The sequence below is a fragment of the Eschrichtius robustus genome, chromosome 15, assembly GCF_028021215.1.
Source record: "Eschrichtius robustus isolate mEscRob2 chromosome 15, mEscRob2.pri, whole genome shotgun sequence".
Lineage (NCBI taxonomy): Eukaryota > Metazoa > Chordata > Mammalia > Artiodactyla > Eschrichtiidae > Eschrichtius > Eschrichtius robustus.
The window spans coordinates 29,723,643-29,744,678 of NC_090838.1; the positions used below are offsets into that span (position 1 = coordinate 29,723,643).

Below are 21,036 nucleotides of genomic sequence, written 5' to 3' on the forward strand. Positions count from 1 at the left end.
ACAATGGAATATTACTCAGCCATAAAAAGAAACAAAATTGAGTTATTTGTAGTAAGGTGGATGGACCTAGAGTCTGTCATACAGAGTGAAGTAAGTCAGAAAGAGAAAAACAAATACCATATGCTAACACATATATATGGAATCTAAAAAAAAAAAAAAAGGTTCTGAAGAACCTAGTTGCAGGACAGGAATAAAGACACAGACGTAGAGAATGGACTTGAGGACACGGGGAGGGGGAAGGGTAAGCTGGGACGAAGTGAGAGAGTGGCATGGACATATATACGCTACCAAATGTAAAATAGAGAGCTAGTGGGAAGCAGCCACATAGCACAGGGAGATCAGCTCGGTGCTTTGTGACCACCTAGAGGGGTGGGATAGGGAGGGTGGGAGGGAGACGCAAGAGGGAGGAGATATGGGGATATATGTATACGTATAGCTGATTCACTTTGTTATACAGCAGGAACTAACACACCATTGTAAAGCAATTATACTCCAATAAAGATGTTAAAAAACAAATCACACGCCCACATCCCCCTGGAACACTGCTCTCTGGGTCATGAACTTCTCCCATGCAGTCTGATGATAAAATAGCTAGAGAATGCTTCAGAAGCTCATTCTATCTCTGGCCCTCATGGCAGTGCCCTAGGGACCCACTATAATTGAAAATTAAGACATGTTCTTTATGTGCATCTCATTCCTGATTCACATCTATGAAGAACAAACCTCAGAACAATCCAGCTTTCATACCAATGCTAGCACAACACAAAAGCAAACAAAGATGTCAGATTTTTTTGTTTTGTTTTGTTTTTAATTCAGAACGTAATAGGAAGAGAAAACCCTCCTCCATCAGAAAGAAAAGAAAAAAGCTTATTTAAAAAACGATCATGTCAACTTAGTCTTTTCTACCCTCCTGTTAACCTACTAATGGCTGCCTTGGTGTCAGGTCTTACAGGTGATACTCACGTAATACTCACTTTGTGCTCATGACTATACCAAGGGTTCCCCCTTTATGAAGCTATGATTGAAGAAAAGTCCCATCTGAGTTATCTAATGTCTCACAAATCCCAACCTTTGGTTCAGCTAGCTACTACTCTTGATGGAGAAGAGAGAGAACCCAAAGAAGAGAAGTGTGACCAGAGGAGGACTGCTCTCAAAATTGGATCAAACACTACAGGATGCATTTTACGATGCTCTGAAAATGTTACCTAAAAAACTGCTACTTTTTAAGAAATAATTTCACTGAAAAGTATTATTTTTGCCTATAATTAAATAAGTTCTTCAGTCCCTCTATCATCCAAATTTTCTTCCTTCCTCAGCAAAGTAGGTGAGCTCGTTAAAGTCTCAAACGATCTTCCTTTGCCTCATCACTATTCCCATCCCGTGAGATCCTGACCTTGCTCGTAAGATTTATGGCTCGTTCTTCACTGCCCTGGCTTTATGAAAGTCCATTCTTTTTCTCTTTCTCCCTCCGCTCCCTGTCCCTTACCCCATCCCCGTTCATATTCCCTTTGGGACTGTTAACTGATCTAACTGTTCCCTCCTTCATCCGTCCTTCTTCTAGTGTCCCCAAGATGACAGAGGCCACCTTTCTCAAATCCTCAGTGTCAACACCTGAGACTCACATAATTATGGCAATATCTCCATAATATTTCCTCCAATGCCTTCTTTTTTTTTTTGGCTGCTCCACGCAGCCATGTGGGATCTTATTTCCCGACCAGGAATGATCAAACCCGTGCCCCCTGCAGGGGAAGCTCAGAGTCTTAACCACTGGACCTACAGGGAAGTCCCTCCATTGCCTTCCTTGATGTTTATAATTTAGCTGTGGAAATTATTTCTAGCCCAGGACTTCAAATAAAAATTAAATTTTATATAACCGTACTTTATAACGTTGGAAGCATAAATAAGTCATCATGTATCTATTCTCACCCTGCAAAATATAAGTTGCGCATTTGGAAGTTACTTTTTAATCTATTAGCAAGACAATGCATTTATTGACCAATCAAAACTTCCCAACCACTGCACATACACTATTCTAAAACTCACCTTTCAGTATATAATCAGTTAACAAACTCGGAACTTTTTCACTATCCTCTTTCATGGCACGAAGAACTGCAAAATAAAGGAGAAAGAAAATACAACAATTTCAAATTCAGATAACCTCAATCATGGTAGCCTTAGTCTTAATTACATGATATAACCAATTCATGCAAATTGACTATTTTCTGGATGAGAGAATGCAACTGCAAATGTTCAAGAATTTGTTATAGTTGAATAAGTCCTCGTTCAGGTAAGAATACTGCAGCTACCTGAGAGCTATTTCCCTGATTTAAAATTTCTGAACAGTGGAGGCAGGAAACAGAAGCTGGAAACAGTGGAGGCAGGAAACACAGAGCCCCAGTTTTGTCACCATAAATACTGGCAAGTGAGTTACCATAATGTACACTTCTATGAGCTGTGGAGAGGAGAACCTTGGTGCTGCAGGTCTCATGAGCTGGAGGAACTCTTAGGGAAATGAAGAGTTAGCCGTACTCTCCAAGGAGCACATCAGTCAGGCTTCTTGGAAACTTTTAAAGAAAAAAACAAAATGAAGAACAGACTTCCATGAAGCAAGCACCCAGCCAGGCTGCTTACTTCTTGATACTCCAGAGGCACCTGGGTGATTTCGCCTCATCCTAAAGAGAATCTTTGACAATTTGATCTCTAAGCAAAGACAAAATAGAAAACACAGCTGCTATTACAGTGGTTAAAAAACATCTAGACCACCTATACTGCCCTTTCACAGTGACTGCCAACTCAAACTCTCCAGAGCATCCTGGGGAAAGGCCTCACTATTCTCCCCCAGACGTCATGACAAGACAACCTAGTGTAACCGTCAAGTCAGTCTTCCTGGGTTTAAACCCCGGCTCTGCCACTTCCTAGCGGTGGGACTGTGAGCAAGTTACTTAATCACCCAGTTCCTCATCCGTAAAATGGGAATAATCATTAGACTTGTCTCAAAGGGTTGTTGTGAGTATTAAGTTACTAATTCAGGTGTAAAGGACTTAAACTAGTACCTGGAACATAATATACGCTATGTAAGCATTACCATCATTATTAGCACAACTAATATTATTCTAATTCTTATCACTACTATTATTGCACCTCCAACAGCTTCTATGAAGAAGGATACATATCTAAACACTGCCTGTCTCTACGGGGCTTCCCCTGCAGTAACATCTATAGGTGGGGACGGCAGAGGCTCAGATTCTCCCCAGAATTTTCAGGAGATAACTCACTTTTCTTAAACTTTCAGAGTAAAGGCCATCCTTCCATCTACTGTCTTCATGTAGTATATTAACTTGGACACTCATTCACACACACTACATACATTCACTCACCCCAAATTCCAAGTTGTGTCAGTCTATAAAGACATCATCTAAGGATCGGCCTAGGACATTCTGATGTGGGAATTATGACAACTTTGGTTTGGCCAAGTATGTGTTTGTCCTTGATCTGAGAAGCTGAGATCCCTCAGTAATTCTTGGCTTCTAGGCAATATTTGTGCTCTCTTCTTAGAGAAATACTTAATGTTCAGTATTTCTGCTTCCAATCGTATTTTAGATTTGTTTTCAGTTCTACATAAAATCACGTACCAAAAACCAGCACTATTAAAATCCAGCATTATTAAAAAGTGCGGCGGACTGGAAATTACGAGACGCAGCCCTGTAATGAACCATTCTCCTGTGTGATCCTGGATACTCATTCTTCCTGAAAAATAGAGGGCTAGCCACCCAGTTAATCTCTTAATTCTTTATTTTATACAGGCTGGCATCACATAAGTATGAAATGTTCTGGAAAAGTATTGTTCAAAGGAAAGAATAAAAGCTTCAGGTTAGCAAGCAGGCTGCTTGCAAATAAGACATTTCTTTCCTCGTGCTCCCCCCACCCATGCCTCGATCACCTCAATTTCCAAAATCAATATCATCATTAATATCCACTCATGTGATGCTCTCTCGTTCGGCTCCCTCTTTAATTCACAGTTATCACAAATATTTATAAATAGAGAGAACCAAACAGATCAGCAAATTCAATCCCTTCAAGAAAAACAAGGCCAAGTGATTGACTTATCCCAAATCACACATACATTAATTTATTTAATATGAGGTAAAGAGAGCAAATATTTTAATCCTCATTTTTCACTGTGACTGAGAGAGTGTAAATGACTTCCAAGGATATCCCTATAAGTAACGGATAGAACCAGAATTCAGGGCTCATTTATGGCTATCATAAATATACATTATATTGAATGTCTCTGAAGTCTAACAAATTATTTTAAAATGCAAGCCCATTGAAGGTGGAGTATTTTTGTCTGCTTTGTTAACTGAAGTATCCCAAGTGCTCAGAACATGGCCTGGTACAGAGTAGGCCTTCATTAAATATTTGCTGAGTGAATAAATATTCTTAAAATATTACTATCAATTTCTTGTCTACCTGTAACTACCTACCTTGGTTTCTACATTCCTAAGAAAGGAGAGTGTTTTAGGCTGCATTTCTAAATCTTTCCTACTGAGTTTCTGACAGTCATACTAATATAAGATCCATGAAGCACCTTATTAATTGATAAATGGATATATTCTTAAATATACGAGAAGTGATGGGAAATTGTTACATTTTTCCTCCAAAAGTTCAGCTTGTAAATGTTTCAAAAGATAAGAAAAGCAGGAAAAATACAAATCAACTCTAGATTGAGTGCTGTGTTTGTCACAACCATTTATGGTTTCATTCTCAAAAGAATAAATGATGACATCCATCATTTACTATCCTAAATTGACAAAATAAAACAATAACAGAAACAAAACTAGCCAACTAAAATCAGTGTTTAGAATCAGCAAAAGTAAATAAGGTAACAGTTTAATTTTGTCTTTGCTTACTTTTTGTTAATATTTGAAGATCTTCAATAGATGGTGGTCCATTTTTCTTCTCATAAGGAATGACTGTTGTCAAGTACTGCCAAGTTAAAAAAAAAAAAAGTGTCACTTAAATCTGAATTACCTTCTCTGCGAAAATTTGATAGAGCTACTAGAAGGTTCGTTTTATAACATGAGAAACATGAGCCACTTTAGTGATGAACACAGGTATCTTACTATCTCAGCTGGAACTCATTTTTTTGCCCACCTGTTTACATAAATATCTACTTTTTCGCCTTTCAATTGTTGAAAATTTCACAGGAGTCAGTCTGAGAGTGATGTGTCCAATTTGTTCATTTTTAAAGTGAAGTCTTATCTAACATTCTCCTTGCATACGTCAACACATTTTTGAAATGGTAATTTAAACTAAAAACATAACCATTCTGCATAACAAAATAGTTCCCAACAGTCAAATGATTCTGTTTTAGACCGTTTTTTTCTGGTTGAACAAAACCAGTCACATGGATAACTTGACAACTTTAAAAATGAATACCAGCTTTCTCCAGAAGCTAAAAAAGAAACACTTACCCAAATAATTTTAAAGATGTATTACTATTATTTTAAATTATTGTGTAGTTATCAATGCTTAAAGGTATTAAAGGAAAAGAGAAAAGTGAAAGGAGATAATGGCCTAATGAATAATGAAAATTCATGTCTGATATTGAGACAAACTGCCTAGTTCACTACTGTAAAGGCTCACAAGTATCAGTTATGTCCTATAACTATGTCCCTTGAAAGCATAATCTAAAAATTATTGTCCAGATTCTCCTATTCTGGCCACACCACCAAAAAATGTATATAGTTCAATGTAGTTTGCATGTGCTTATCTAGAGATCTACTAGTTTTTTTTTACTTGGAATCTCTCCAGACCCACCCATTATTTAGCCCCAGTCCTGAATCTCAGCTCTATTCCTAATCCTCTTTGAGCAATTTTATCCCACTCATAATCAAAAAACAAAATAGAATTGCTTAACAATAACTGATTACAATGAATTGTTTCAATCTCTAAGAAACTTAGTTTCCACCATCTTTATGGTGTAGGCCTCTCCAAGATGATGCCCAGTTGTATAACCAAACATGTTTCTTTGTAAAGAATACACAAGAAGCCAAAACACGCCCTCCTGGGGCCTCGCTAATAGCATGCATGTCGGGCAACTTGTAGAAGCACCAGGAAGCCGCACCTTGGCATGCATGCTGTCTAGCCACACTTTCAGGCCTTCCTGCCCCACTCCCACATGTTGGGTCAGTTTGGAAGTTATTCTGCCATCTTGTGGGTTTGAGAGAGGTGAGAGGCACCAGAACAAAAAATAAAAAAAAAAAATTCAACCATCCCTTAATGGAGTCCACTTATGAGCTGCAAATGTCAGCGTGAAGGATTATTTAATGTCAATTATTTCCCTTCTTGAGTAATACAGAACTATCTGCAGTAAAAACCTAGGCTCAAATGCCTTATTCTGATAAACTGCCTACAAGCTACACTCTGCACACTTTCTCACTCTTCACTTAAGAACTAAATTGAAGAGTTTTCTTTTTAAAGTGAAGGTTTCAATTGTGAAAACTCTAAGCACATTCAGTGTAGATGTGTTTCCCATGCTCTTGACATTCCTTAAGTCATTATATCAAAAAATGCTAATAAAAAGCAAACTGCTACACATTTGACTGTATATTTATATCCATGTATAATTTGGTATAAATAATGTCTCATGCCTCATTCAGCAGACAACTGAGTTGACTGACCACATGATACACCTTAAAAGCACATGAATTATCATTTAAAAGTAGGTAAGGATGCTCTATAAACATTTTGACCTAGAACTGTAGTCTAAAAGATACCAACATCTGGCTTTCTTTCCCCCAAAATGAGATCTTGTTTCTTAAACTTTTAGAATTACAGTAGCATATTCTAGTTTAGTTATTTTCACAGCTATATATTCTACACATGCAATTCATTAAGTCAATATGTTAACAGCTATTCGTTTAAAGGTAAAAGTGAAAAATAGAGTTCTAAAACATGTATTAAGAATACACTGAATCTACTGTCTAATCTGAAAAATGCTTTTTCCTAAAAGGAAATTCTATGCATTATCAAGGCTATAAATATAATGAACTTTCATTTCTTTAAGCAATAGTCTTAGTAGATTAGTAAGACTGCCAGCTTTCAGGACCTTCACTTACACAGAGAATGAAAAAACAGAGAATGAAGAAAATAAGAATAACCAAGCACCTGTTTCTCTCCACCTGAATTTCCAAAGGTGTGGCGGAGGCCATTCTGAATGACATTTGAGATCCCTTCCATGCTGAAGCGCTAAAGGCAGCGATATACGGCCCAGAAGAAAAGGACAGAGAAAGAAGTTCAAAGACTATTAGTAAGAATGTACCATGATGACTTATGTACCCAAGAGGCAAGCAGTTAGAAAATGCCACTAACTCATTCAGATAAAGCAGACAAAATCATGCTGTTTTAAAATGCTTTTGCTTCCATTTCTTTGCAAGTCAAATGCAAAAGCAACTACTTTCATGCAACTATATATGAAGATTTTTCCTGACGTAGCTGATAAATGTGCTCCAATATAAACACTGTAAATTGTACACATATTTGTTTTATGCAAAATTTACCACATAACTTTAAAGATACCTTTTGATATTGTTTACCTACATTTTTTCAGAAGTCTGAAAACTTAACACTGACAGTATGCATATTTTCAGTCTAAGTTTGCACATTTCTACCATAAGTTTGGAGAACATTAACATAACATTTGGCAAATGAAAATGCTGTTACTCGGAGAGCTGATTATTGCCTCCCACTCACTCTTCAGGACACCTGCCATCGCCTTGGGGCAGAAAATTCGAACTAGAAGAGCACATATGCTTCCTGGAGAGCAGAGTGGATCCCATGTGCCAGCGAGGTCCCCTAAGACTTTTGCAGACTTTTCCATTCTGTTTCTAGGAAACAATTCTAGCTTTTTTCTCCCAGCAACCTCCAAGACTTCCTGGAATTCATTGTACTGAAAAGGGAATATTGTTTTCCTACACTACTCATCTTGATTTGTAACCAGTCTACAATGTCATCAGACAGTGAAAAAGAGTCCAGTGGCACCTCTGTGGCTGCTCAGTCAAAGGACTTCGATGGATCCTCTTACCGCATGACTAATTAAGGGGAAAGGCATTCTGAAAAGGAAGTTCAGTCCTGATTCACCGGATGCTTCCTCCCCCTGTAATTTTATAGGGGTGAGTTGAATCAGTAAATACATTTGAGGAGTCAACATAAAGAGTATTTTACCAGGCCCTAATGAACAGAAAAAAGGAAACTAAGGCAATGGTTTCTGCCCTCAAGAAAGGCATAGTGTAGCCCAGTGATTCTCAAAGTGTGGTCCAGGTCAAGACAGCTCCACTAAACATGCTGTACTTTGCTAGCAGCGTAACTCTTCTTTTGATGAAGTAGGCTAGTTTTAAAAGAAAACCTACAGATAACCATGTCTGCAGATTTTTCACATGCTATCATATAACTTGTTCACATTTTTTAAAGAGATTATCAAAAGAAAGGACCTCTTAGCCTCCAGCGTCTGCAATAAAACTTACGGGAAAGTCTTTTCAAATAAACAAGTCAGCTCTTTTTTTAAAAAAATTATGTCTATCAAACGTAGTTCCTTTCAAAAGCAACAAAGAGAAAAATACTGAATTTTCTATATTACTTCACTCCATTATCTACAGGCATGTTAAAGGCAGATACAAATTCAGAAAATCTCAAGCAAGATGAAGCATTTTAGAATCCATGTATCAGAAAACTAAGGTATACTTCATATTTGAACAGTGTATTCTAAAAACACCATCTTTACCTTTCCCAGTTGGAAACCTAATTCCTGTCTCTTGCGGGTGGGGGTGGAAGCAGTTTATGCAAATTTTTAAATTCTTAAGCTGTAATTTAAATTTCTTTATTAAATGTCCAGTTGTGGACATTACTGAGCCATTTCAACTGCCAATAGCCTGAGTATTTGTGAAAGATGGCTTTCATGCAACCAGGCTTAGTGGAAATAAATGAAAATGAAATCATGTGAAGCCACAGTAACTTAGGAACATAAAAAACGAAAGAAGTTAAGTAAAGGAACTCCCAGTAGAACCTTTGCCCTTGCGGCTGATGACAGCTGAGTCAGTAGTTGTGGCCAGTCAGGCCCCACTGTATCCTGACCAGGCAAGCAACACGGCAGCCAACTAGGTTCAACTGGGAAAATGACAGAACAAGAAAAATCAGAACACTCAGGGGAAGCACAAAGAAACCAACTATGAGATACCGCTGAGAACGTTCCACCCCCAATGCTCCAGCTGCCATCAACTCCCACCTCCCCAGAAACCACTCAGTAACAATTTTCTCCCTTTACTGCATGTTCAAACTCTTCCCCTCTGCTAGCTCTTTCCCACATTGCCAACTTTAAATTCTGAAACCCTCAACCTCTCTTTCCCCAGGGTTTCCAGAAACAGCTCTGCCCAGCATCATTTCTTTGATGCCAAGGTCTGTGGACACCTTTCAGATCCCTCGCAGACATCCAGTAAGCTCTCCTCCCTGCCTGCCTGGGTTCCTAGACACCACACTCTCCCAGAGTCCCCCCCTGCCTCTAGGCTGCTTCTTCTGAGAAGTGCCTCTTTCTTTGCTCACCTCTTATATACTGGTGTTTCCCAGGGATTGTGTCCCTATTTTTTTTCTCATGCACATTCTGACTTTTCCCACTTCAACTTCTGCCTCTGTAGATCTACAGCTCCACTTTACTAAGAGCAATAAAGTGCTTGGAACAGAGCCTGGCACAAAGGAAGGGCTCAAGAAACACTAGCTACCTTTATTTTAATTTCCCTCCTGAGCTTCGGACTTGTATGTTTAGTGGTCTGTTGGACACTTGTACTTAAACATTCCAAAAACACATCATATCCAAGACTGAATTCATCTTCCTCTCCCCCAGAAATTTTTTTTTTTATTAAAAGCCTGTTTCTCCTTCAGCATTCTATACCTCTCTCCTTCATTTATTCATTCTTTCAAAAAATATACTGGGGGCTTCCCTGGTGGCGCAGTGGTTGAGAATCTGCCTGCCAATGCAGGGGGCACGGGTTCGAGCCCTGGTCTGGGAAGATCCCACATGCCGCGGAGCGGCTGGGCCCGTGAGCCACAAGTACTGAGCCTGCGCGTCTGGAGCCTGTGCTCCGCAACTAGAGAGGCCGCGATAGTGAGAGGCCCGCACACCGCGATGAAGAGTGGCCCCTGCTTGCCACAACTAGAGAAAGCCCTCGCACAGAAACGAAGACCCAACACAGCCAAAATTAAAAATAAAATAAAAATAAATAAATTTATTAAAAAATATATATATATATACTGAGTCACATATTATTCCAGGTATTGAGGATTCAAAGCGAACACATCAGCCAAGGCCCCTCCCACCCTCATGACTTGACATTCCAGCCTAAGAGGAGCAGAAAAAATAAAACAAGTAAAGGAACTAGATAACTGCAGATAATGCACGCCCTGCCAATAGCTACAACAATTAAAACCTGGATGCCTACTTTATTACTGGGAGGTCAGAGAAAAGTTCTCCTAGGAGGTGACATTTGAGCTGAAACATGAATTATACACCCTCCCAGATGAGCTACAAAGGACAATGGACAAGAGGTCCTCTCAGAACAAAACCAAAAGCAGCCAAACTGGCCAACCAAGGAGTTCACCCTGCGGCCAATGAGCAGGGGTCCTGTTATTCTTCTGCAGCAGGATGTGAAACAGTAGCTACTGAGTATTTCCATTCTCCCCTCCTTCCAATAAGAAGGTTTTATTACAGCGGCCCTGTTCTCTCTCCATCCTCATGTGCTGGATGTGCTGGAATGGGAGGCTTACTCTTTGTACCATAAGGAGCTACATCATCCAGAGCTGATGGGAAGGACAGACATCCCCCGAAGATACTGTGCTAGATGCAGTTACTGTTGAAGAGATTTGCATATCTCACTTTGGGGAAGGGGTACACATGTTCTATCTATGCCACCCCAAGGCAGAAATCAATGACCCAATCCCGGCCCCTCCCTTCTCCAGAGCCCCAACCGATAGATTCAACCGCCTTAATATCTCTGAAATTCAACTATTTTCCCATTGCTGTCACTTCCTTGGCTCAATTCTTTCCTGATGACAGCAACAGCCTCCAAATCAATTCCTTATCTCTAGTTGTCTCCTTCCGATTACTTTCTCCTTGAAACTCTGAAGTTACCCTTCCAAGAGACAAATTTGAATATGTAACAAGCCACTCAAAACCTCTCCTTGGTTTCCTACAGCCTTTAAATAAGGACCAAATGCCATAGCGAGGCATACAGTACAAAGCCCTCCATTTTCTGGCTTCTACTTTGTTACTCCACACCCTCTTCTTCTTGACTCACTTCCTCCCTCGACTTCTAGCCATAATGAACAAGCTGCGGTTCCCCAGGCGCCCTGTCACCTCCAGGTGGTTGCCCACACCACCCCCTCTGCTCGGTATGCCTGTCCCCTCCTTCCTCTGCTTGTCCTCAGGATTCAATTCAGACCCCTCAACCAAACTCGGGGTGACAGTAATGAACACACACCGCTACCACAGGACGGTACCAGGCACAGAAAGCACTAAAAACGTGGTAGCTGTTTTGAATATAGCAATAATTACCCTATCCCTGGGTTTCTCAACCTTGACACTACTGACACTGAATTACAGATATGTAATTCTTTGACGTGGGAGCAGTCCTGTGAATTGTAGGATGTTGAATGGCATCTCTGGCCTCTACTCAGCCGGAAGCCAGTGACACACACCCCCCGCCAAGTAGTGACAGTGACAAACGTTTCCGGACATTGCCTAATGTCTTCTGGGGGACAGAATTGGCCTGGTTGAGAATCACTGCATGTGCATTGGATGGTGTGTCATCAGATCCCCTGCCCACAGGTAGCATGTCCCTGGAGGCTGCGATTTACTCTGCATCCTTAACACCCATGCCTGGCACATAATTACATATCAATATATGTTTGTCTAATAGTACTACATGAAAAGATAAAAGTTTAATTTGCCACACAGATGGACCTTGAAGGCATTACGCTAAGTGAAGTGAGTCAGACAGAGAAAGACAAATAGTGTATGATCTCACTTATATGTGGAATCTTAAAAAAATAAAAACCTAAACTCATAGAAAAAGCGATCACACTTGTGGTTACCACAGGTGGAGGGTGTGGGGAGAGGGGACTGGAGGAAGGTGGTCAACCAGTATAAACTTCCAGTTATGAGATAAATAAGCACTAGTGATATAATGTACAACATGATGACTTTACTTAACACTGACAATACGATGTATAAGAGTAAAGCCTAGGAGTTCTCGTCACAAGGAAAACCTTTTTTCTCCTTTCTTCTTTCTTTTTATTGTATCTATATGAGAAGATGGATGTTAGCTAATCCTACTGTGGTAATCATTTCACCATATTTATAAATCAAACCTTCATGCTATATACCTTAAACTTACACAGCAATGTATGGCATTTATTTCTCAATAAAACTGGAAAAAAGAAAGAGTTTTTTTGTTTTAAAGTGGGGATGAAGCACAAGATCTAAAAAACAGAGCAGAAAGAAAAAAGAAAGTTTTGGTTAGGTTAACTTTTCATAAGCTCAACCTTATCTCAAAATCTTTAAGGAGAGAAATGATGTCAGATACCCCTTTTGTATGCCCACAAAGCACAAGCCCATCCTCAGCATGCAGGAGGCACTTGATTGATCGTCATTGGCTTCAACTGCAAAATTTTTCAGCAATTACTTCCCCTAACGGTGAAATACTTCCAGATTTTTTTTTTTTTTTAATGAAACCAGGAATCACACCTTAGTCAAAAGTATTTGGAATCAGAAAATTTTTCAACAGTCTTCTTGGATAGAAAAATGTTGGACTAGAAATCAGAAATCTGGGCTCTCTCCCAGCTTTGCCACTAACTGTGTGACATGACAGCAGTCCCTAAGCTTGCAGAGGCCCATTTCCTCATCTGTGAAATGGATGATTAAATGATGTCATTTTTAAAGGTCTTCTTATTTGTAACTTCTGTGAATCTACAAGTTAACTCCACCTAGAAGATACATGATTTCTTAGGAAGGCAAATCCAAACCATACATATGTACGCACACGCATGCACACAGAACAGTACATGACTAAAAGGTCACATAAGCTATGATATTAGTGCTCTAGAATGACAGAATTGCCCAGCGAGATGATACATTCAGAGCTGTCTACTCCCGTGGCTTCCTTTTTCTTCTGTGACATGAGTACACTTTGAAGAGAAGAGACTAGGTCTTAGTCTCTCCATCCCAGTGACCTGCACAGTGCCTGTGCCACAGCAGGCATTTATAAACGTCTGCTAAGCTGAAGTTGTAACACACCTAAGACCAGTCTTAGAGCCTGTGATAACCATATCGGGAGGCCTCTTGACTTCTTGCAGGAGAGAAACATTTTTAAAAGAGCTAAAAGGCAAAAATAATCTGAGGGTGAACAGAAGAAGGATGACGTGATGAGATATAAAGTTTTTTGTCAAAGGTGTGAACAGCGGAGTTCTGGAAAAGCCCACTGAAGAACCTAGTCTGAGAAGTCAACATGAGATTAATAAAGATAAAATCATCCTGTTGACATGGTTTGTAAAACAGTGTAGTGACTAAGAAATATAAAACCCCTGGGATAATAAAAGCGTAGCAAGTAGAAGAAGGTCAATGAACTAGAAGGATCACAGAATGAAAAGCCTACCAGCGAGACAAGGAAGGAAAAGGAAAAGAGCTCCGCAAAACACACAACAGAGTCTGCTTTACAACTGCCCTATAAATTCCAAAAACAATACACCCTCTTGGAAGGCAAAATGAGTTTAAAAAAGATAAAACCTCAGAGGCAGACTAAATTTACTTTTAGTAAACATCACCTCATTTAGGAACACTGCATTTACATGCTTGAGGGCAGATACAGTGTTATTAGGTGCTTATGGTACTTAACTGGGCCAGACGGAAGACTCTCTCTATGCTTACATTTTGTAAGTTGGGGGGGTGCGGGGGGGGGGGTGGAGGGATGGAGGGAAGAAGAGAGGCATTTCTTTGTTGAACATTTCTGAAGGTGACAGTGCCAGAGCCATGTCAAAGCATTGACAGAAGTTAAGTCTCAAGGTTATGAATGCTCGATGAAACAAAGGACATTCAATAAAGGGTTGTTACAGTTTAATTAAAATAACAGCAGTACTAAGTATGTCAGAAAGCCCAATCATGCCTCCAGGTAATCCACCACTTCTAGGTTTGAAGTAAAGGATCCAAATGTTCAAATTCAAAGCGAAGCGCCTGTGAAGGTTCTGTGAGTCTAAAATTATTTTGTAATCTATCCACCGCATCTTTATGAAGGAGTTAATAGCTCTGTAAAATGCCCTTCGCAGAATGCAATTTTTGATGGGAGCCCTTTTATAGCAGGAAAATGATTAAGCATTACAGTATTCACTTTATTGTTCCCCTCACCGCTGACAAAGTGCCAAAGTAACGTGGCAAGGACAGGGGAAGGGTTTTACTGAGTTCAGGGCCTCAGTCACATGGTTCATACTGAGAATACTCACGACTGCCTCACGACCATTTGCTTCCCTGGCGTGAGTATGTATTAAAGTCTCAAAATCAGTCATTCTCTGGAAACTTTTCTCAGACGAAACCAGGAACAACAAAGTGTAAACAAGATATAGAAGAAAAAAAAAATCTATAAAAATCTGAAAGACAAAGAAATGAGCCAAGACCTCCATGCCCATCCACAATATGCCTGCACAGAACTTCCAGAGCCATGGGTTCCCTGCACCCACCTCTGTACAACTCTGTACATCCTCACACCAATGTACACTGGTTCTGTGAGCTAAGGCCTGTTGAGCTTTTGTTTACCCATTTATGAAATGGCAGCAACAATAATACCTGCTCTATAAGGTTGTTGTGAGGATTAAATGAAATAATCCACGAGAAGCACTTAGCAGGGTGTTCAACAAATATAAATGTTCAGAAAAAGTCTGGGCTGTATTCCCTTCAAAAGGCTAGACCAACATTTGGGACATAACTCCCAAACAGAAATAACCATACCTTTCTGCTTTTCTCCCAAACAGTAAACAACAGTATTTCAAGTTCTCCTCATATAAATAAAATGGCAACTGAGAAATAACCACCCTGATTATAGTCTCTAGCTTAAAAGGTCTGAAGACAACACAAGGAAAAGATACTACTGTCTGAGACTGAATCAGCCAGAAAGCTTGAACAGAAAACAAGTAACACTTTTAGGTAATTCAAGGTCTTTCTGAATAATAAAAAGAAAAGAGCTAGAAAATACCACCTAAACTGAAAAGCAACACGGAATCAGATAGAGAGTTGTGGTTTGTTCATTCTTTTCCAGAGTCTTAACCATACCAACTCATTCTCTGCACAGTGTATTCACCAGCTCAACTCATTTCACAGAAAGCAGGATCCAAGACAGGGAAAAGCCAAACTAACCCAGAGGTCAGGAAATTCAGACTATTCCTGCTATCAAACTTTTCTTAGCTTTTCTCTTAAGCTGAGGCCTCACCTGATCCCAGTGGCACAGATCTCTAACTAGCCAGGAAAGCTTTTAAAAATCTCAATATCAAAGCTCAATAACAGAAAAAAAGGTTGGGAAAAGCAATTAGGAAATGCTTTTTCATCTATTTCTGACTCTAATCTATGCTCTCACTCCATTAATATTCTTTATACTCGAGGTTCAAAAGAAAGTAAAATTCAAACATAATTATTTTTCTTTATACATCACATCATTTTTAGTAGTTTGAGTGACATGATTTCAAATATTAATTTATGGAATAGTAGTTAATGTTTTAGTTAAAATTCTTAAAATAATCAAAATACAAAACATGAGAACAGCATAGAATTGAAAGCAATAGTTAAATGTAAAAAAAAAAAAGTAAAAACATTCAAATAATTAGTAAGCTATTACCTAAGATGTAAAAATTGATCTTGCTTGTTTTGACACTTCTTCAAATCAAATAATTTTAATGTGAATGATAAATCAGTTATAAATGCAAATTCTACCAAAAAAATACTTTTTTGAAAAAGATCCAAGTAAGTGAGAAAATATGAGTTACACCAAAGCAGATAAATATTTGAACATGTCTTAAATATTGAACTACTAATTTATAAGTTCAATCTCAAAGCAGAAAGATGTGAATGAAGATTTTCAAAGTTAGGAGTTAAATGGACTAGCATCAATTTAAGTTTTTGTATCTGAAGATCTTTTAAGATTTTTATGTAATTTAATCTTAATATGGTAATTAAGTATCAGCAAACATTTTCAAAGCTACTAAAACTAGAGTAAAATAATTAACCCTGGCAGTTTTATAAACTCTTTTCTGATACTTACAGATACTCTAAATATATAATAAGATCACAATTTCCTGGCATATTATGGCTTTTACGTGAATTTGTATCATACTAACAAATAATTAACAAACCTCTCCAAGACATAAAGGAGTCAAGAATAGACTCCTGGGCTTCCTTGGTGGCGCAGTGGTTAAGAATCCGCCTGCCAATGCAGGGGACACGAGTTCGAGCCCTGGTCCGGGAAGATCCCACATGCCACGGAGCAACTAAGCCCGTGAGCCACAACTACTGAGCCTGCGCTCTAGAGCCCGCGAGCCACAACTACTGAGCCCACGTGCCACAACTACTGAAGCCCACGTGCCTAGAGCCGGTGCTCCACAACAAGAGAAGCCACCGCAGTGAGACGCCCACGCACCACAACGAAGAGTAGCCCCCGCTCGCCACAACTAGAGAAAGCCCGCGCCCAGCAACAAAGACCCAGTGCAGCCAAAAATAAATAAATAAAATAAATAAATTTATGAATAAATAATAAATTTAAAAAAAAAAGAATAGACTCCTGATTTTTATTACAGTAACTGCTGAGTCATAAAAGCTCACTATTACCAGTCTAACACCAAAAAACCATTGCAGAAAACGAATAGTGGATAATGGTAAGATTTCAAAAACTGCTGATAACATATTTCTCTAGGCAATACTACCCTTCAAAAAACAAATTTGTGGGCTTCCCTGGTGGTGCAGTGGTTGAGAATCCGCCTGCCAAAGCAGGGGACACGGGTTCGAGCCCTGGTCCAGGAAGATCCCACATGCTGCGGAGCAACTAGGCCCGTGAGCCACAACTACTGAGCCTGCGCGTCTGGAGCTTGTGCTCCGCAACAGGAGAGGCCGCGACAGTGAGAGGCCCGCGCACTGCGATGAAGAGGGGCCCCCACTCGCCACAACTAGAGGAAGCCCTCGCACAGAAACGAAGACCCAACACAGCCAAAAATAAATAAATTTAAAAAAAAATTTGTTTCACATCTAAAATAATTCGTAATTCATAGGTATGAATTATTAAAACAATAAACATGACACAACTAAGTTTCTCTCCACCCTACAATGACTTTCCATTTTATGCCTAACACTAATTTTTAGGAATATTCTTTGAAATAAATAAATGCAGAGAAATACTATCAAAGATCACCAACAAATTACTGTTGAACATGTGTTAGTATTTACACTCAAGTATGTATACAGGGCAGACTTTATCCTCTCAACTACCACTACTTAGAAAAGGGGAGGACACAGCCCTTTTCCTCCTTCTCCTCTGCCTTCTTTAAACTACCTTTTATCACTGTGTATAAATACTATGTGCCCGGAGCACTGCCAACATTTTAATTTTTTTCATTTGCCCCCAATCTGGGGACAACTGGGCTACCTGCTGACTCTCTTCACCCAGCGTACTGGGCATCTGACACACACAGCACAAAGGGCTGTTGCCAGGTGGGGTGCCTGCGGCACGTGACTTGGAGATGGCTGGTCACCATCTGCGGGCACAACTCAGGCTGCTGGAGGGGCCCTAAGCAAAGGAGTAACTCAACACACTCTTAGGATAAAACAAGGCTACATTTTATAATAAATTTTAGTCACAATATAGTGATCTCTTTATCTTCACAAACTCGCTTAAATGGAGTTTACATCTTTTCTAGTTTTTAATTTTATCAAATTTTAGTCTAAATCAGGGGCTGGCAAACTTTTCTATAAAGGGCTAGATAGTAGATGTTTTAGATTTGCAGCCCACACAGTCTCTGTCACAACTATTCAACTCTGTCCTTGTAACACCAAAGCTGTCATAGACTACATGTAAATGAAATGACATAGCTGTGTTCCAATAAAACTTTATTTATAAAACAGGCAGAGGGTTGATTTGGCCCTCGGGCAGTAGTTTGCTTTGCCAATCCCTGGGCTAAATCATCTTTAAAATTCCAAATTGAAAAGAAGGCACAACAACAACAAAAAGCCAGGTCCTCATTATTTTAAAAAGCACCAAATTCAAATAGTTGTGCCAGAACAATTCCTTCCAGGCTTATTGCTAGCATAAATTAGAACAACTTCAGAACAATCTAATAGTAGCTGTCTAAACAAAAATAAATTTCTCTTACCTTAAAGTCAGCTTTGGTCAAGATTAAATGAAAAAATATTACTGGGGCATTTTTGCATGTAAAAGAGAAACAAAATAGACTATTAGTCAGAATATGAGCTAAGTGAGTCATAAAGACAGATGGAGCAATGCATCTGTGAAAGAAAAATATATACAAGAAAGAGCATCTATCATCCAAGCCCTAGCTCCTCCTCATTCTTAAGCAGTTAGCTCGCCAACCCCCAAAAGCAATAAATTAGGATAATATGATTCTTTTTACAATGGGGTCACTGACTGCTAATACCCCAGAAGTTTTCAGAATAAACTTCTTCAGGTTAGATTGAAGGAATTATACATTTTTGCTGGTGGTGAGAGCAACACACTAGAACTCTCTCTTGAAGTTCAATGTGATATGGACAACAGAGAAGATACTATACATTCCCATCTTTTCAATCCTAGACTTCGAATAAGAAGCCTTACACATGACTTTAATTTACAAACACTGGATTCTAAAGGAGGAAGTACATCTGTTTTCATCCTTATAAGCTTACTAAGTAAGGTATGATGTTAGGCAGGTAAATACTAATGTCTTTACAACTTCAGATAACTCCAGATGACAACCACTACTAAATTACTTTAATTTTTTAAATTATTAATTTAAAGATAACTGATGTACTTCAACTTGTTCTTCTACTCATGTGAACTGCCACTGAAATTCAATGACCTGTGAATCTATTTGATATAAACAGAAGACTAGCCAAAAAAAAAAATCTCTGATAGAACAATAATAATTCAAATACCACAAATCCTCTGGGATTCCATCTCCTTTATAGTGAAGTTTCAATTTAACAAACATGCATTAAGTGAAAAATTAGGTGAGGTGCTGGGGAAACAATGTGAATGAGCCTTTGGGAAGACTGCACTCTCTTCTAAGGAGAGATTTAAGCGAATGATTACAATAGAATATAGTACTAGGACATTAGAAGTATGTGCACCCTCATAAATAAATAGGAAAAACAACTCAAATGTGATATAACAGGCAACGCACAGAAGAATACAGTCAATAGATCAAAACCTTATTTGCCTATCAGATCAGTATATATGAGAAGGTTAATAATATCCATCATAAGTTGGAGGTTTGGAGAAATGGCCAGTTACTTATGCTGTTACTGGGTAACGTTTATGTAGGACAATTTGAAAAGACTGTTGTTTAAAACTGCATATTCTTTGACCTAAAGATTCCACTGGTTTTAATTTTTTGTCTGAGCAGAGGGTCAGCGCCCCTAACCCCTGATTAGTTCAAGGGTCAACTGTATTGCAGAAAAGGATATCCTTGAGTGTTGTAATTCACTTTTTCTTTCTGAATAAAGACAATATAAGTAGTTTGTTCCTATTAAAAAATAAGTAAACATTTAAAAATAAAAAATAAAAACATATCCACCTATTCCTCTAAACAAAAAATAAAATAAAATAAACTTAAAAAAAAATTCCACTGGTTTTGGTGAATGAGTAGACTAGTTTCACTGACAAAAGAAATATATAAGGAATAAGTTCACCTTCAGGAAAATGGTAACATTAGTCTGATAAGATAAATTTCGATGCCCGCAAGATATTCAGGGAGAAATGTCTAGTAAACAGTTGGACATATAATAACTAGCATTTACTCAGGATATATGCTAGTCTTACATACATTATTTCATTTAATCCCTCCAAAATTCAAAGGAGTATGTACCCAGTGGCAGGATCATGATTCAAACACAGCTCTTAACCCAAAGTTCTTAATCAATATGCAATTCAGCCTCAATACATTTGGCACCTGGCAGAAAGATCCAAGGTAGAAATACAAATTTGCAAAAAAAAAAAAAAAAAAAAAAATCTTTTCTTAACTATTTATTCATCAGGAATTTATTGAGTACCTAATGTGGGACCTGGGTATACCATGAAAATAAAGTTACATTTTCTATCCTTAGGGACCCTAACAGAGACAGACATGAAAACAAAAAATTACAATATGATATGACAGTACTAACAGAAATAGTTAAGAGGAATAATACTAACCCCAGAAGGAGAGAGTTGTCAATTCTGCACTGGAGGAAGAGTCATCTAGAAAAGTTCTAAGAAAGGAAGACACTGCTTGACCATGATTTTGAAGAATGAGTTTAAAAAAAAAAAAAAAAAAAAAAAAAAACCTCCCAAGTAGACAGTGGAAGCAGGAAAGGAGAAGGAGGGCTGCTCTAGGAAAAGGCAGTAGCATAAATAGAAGCATCACGGCCCAAAACAGCATAGTCAGTTCAAAGAAGTGCATGTGGGTCATCAAACCCATTAACAGACAGTGCCCTTCAGCCATTCCAGTCTCTACTCCCCACCCCTGTTTCTCTAGATTTTGAACAGGATAAAGGAGACAGAAAAGTTTTTGAATCTGTTGAGTCTCATTTGCCAAGGAGAAGATCTACTCTTCCAACCTCCCCTCCAAACAGAGAACTGGAGAGGGACAGAACAGCCTGCCCTGCCAATCAGAAGGGGCAGTGACACAGTGACCACCCCTTCAAAAACAGCTCCCCACAGCACTGCTAATAACCTTACCAAGCCTTTCGTTTTCTCTGTGGCATTTATT

At 38.8% G+C, this 21,036-nt stretch overlaps 2 protein-coding genes across 2 annotated transcripts in view; one reads left to right on the forward strand and one right to left on the reverse strand.

The window, feature by feature from the left end:
- LOC137778181 (annexin A2-like) overlaps positions 1 to 21,036 on the forward strand; it is a 368,470-nt gene that overhangs the window by 42,268 nt on the left and 305,166 nt on the right.
- Positions 1 to 21,036, reverse strand: part of FEZ2 (fasciculation and elongation protein zeta 2) — a 45,584-nt gene that overhangs the window by 5,377 nt on the left and 19,171 nt on the right. Inside the window, exons 6-7 of the mRNA XM_068565198.1 lie at positions 4,911 to 4,986; positions 2,044 to 2,109 (exon numbers count right to left, since the gene is read on the reverse strand). Of these exons, the coding sequence (XP_068421299.1) occupies positions 2,044 to 2,109; positions 4,911 to 4,986 (142 nt within the window). The remainder of the gene's footprint in view (positions 1 to 2,043; positions 2,110 to 4,910; positions 4,987 to 21,036) is intronic.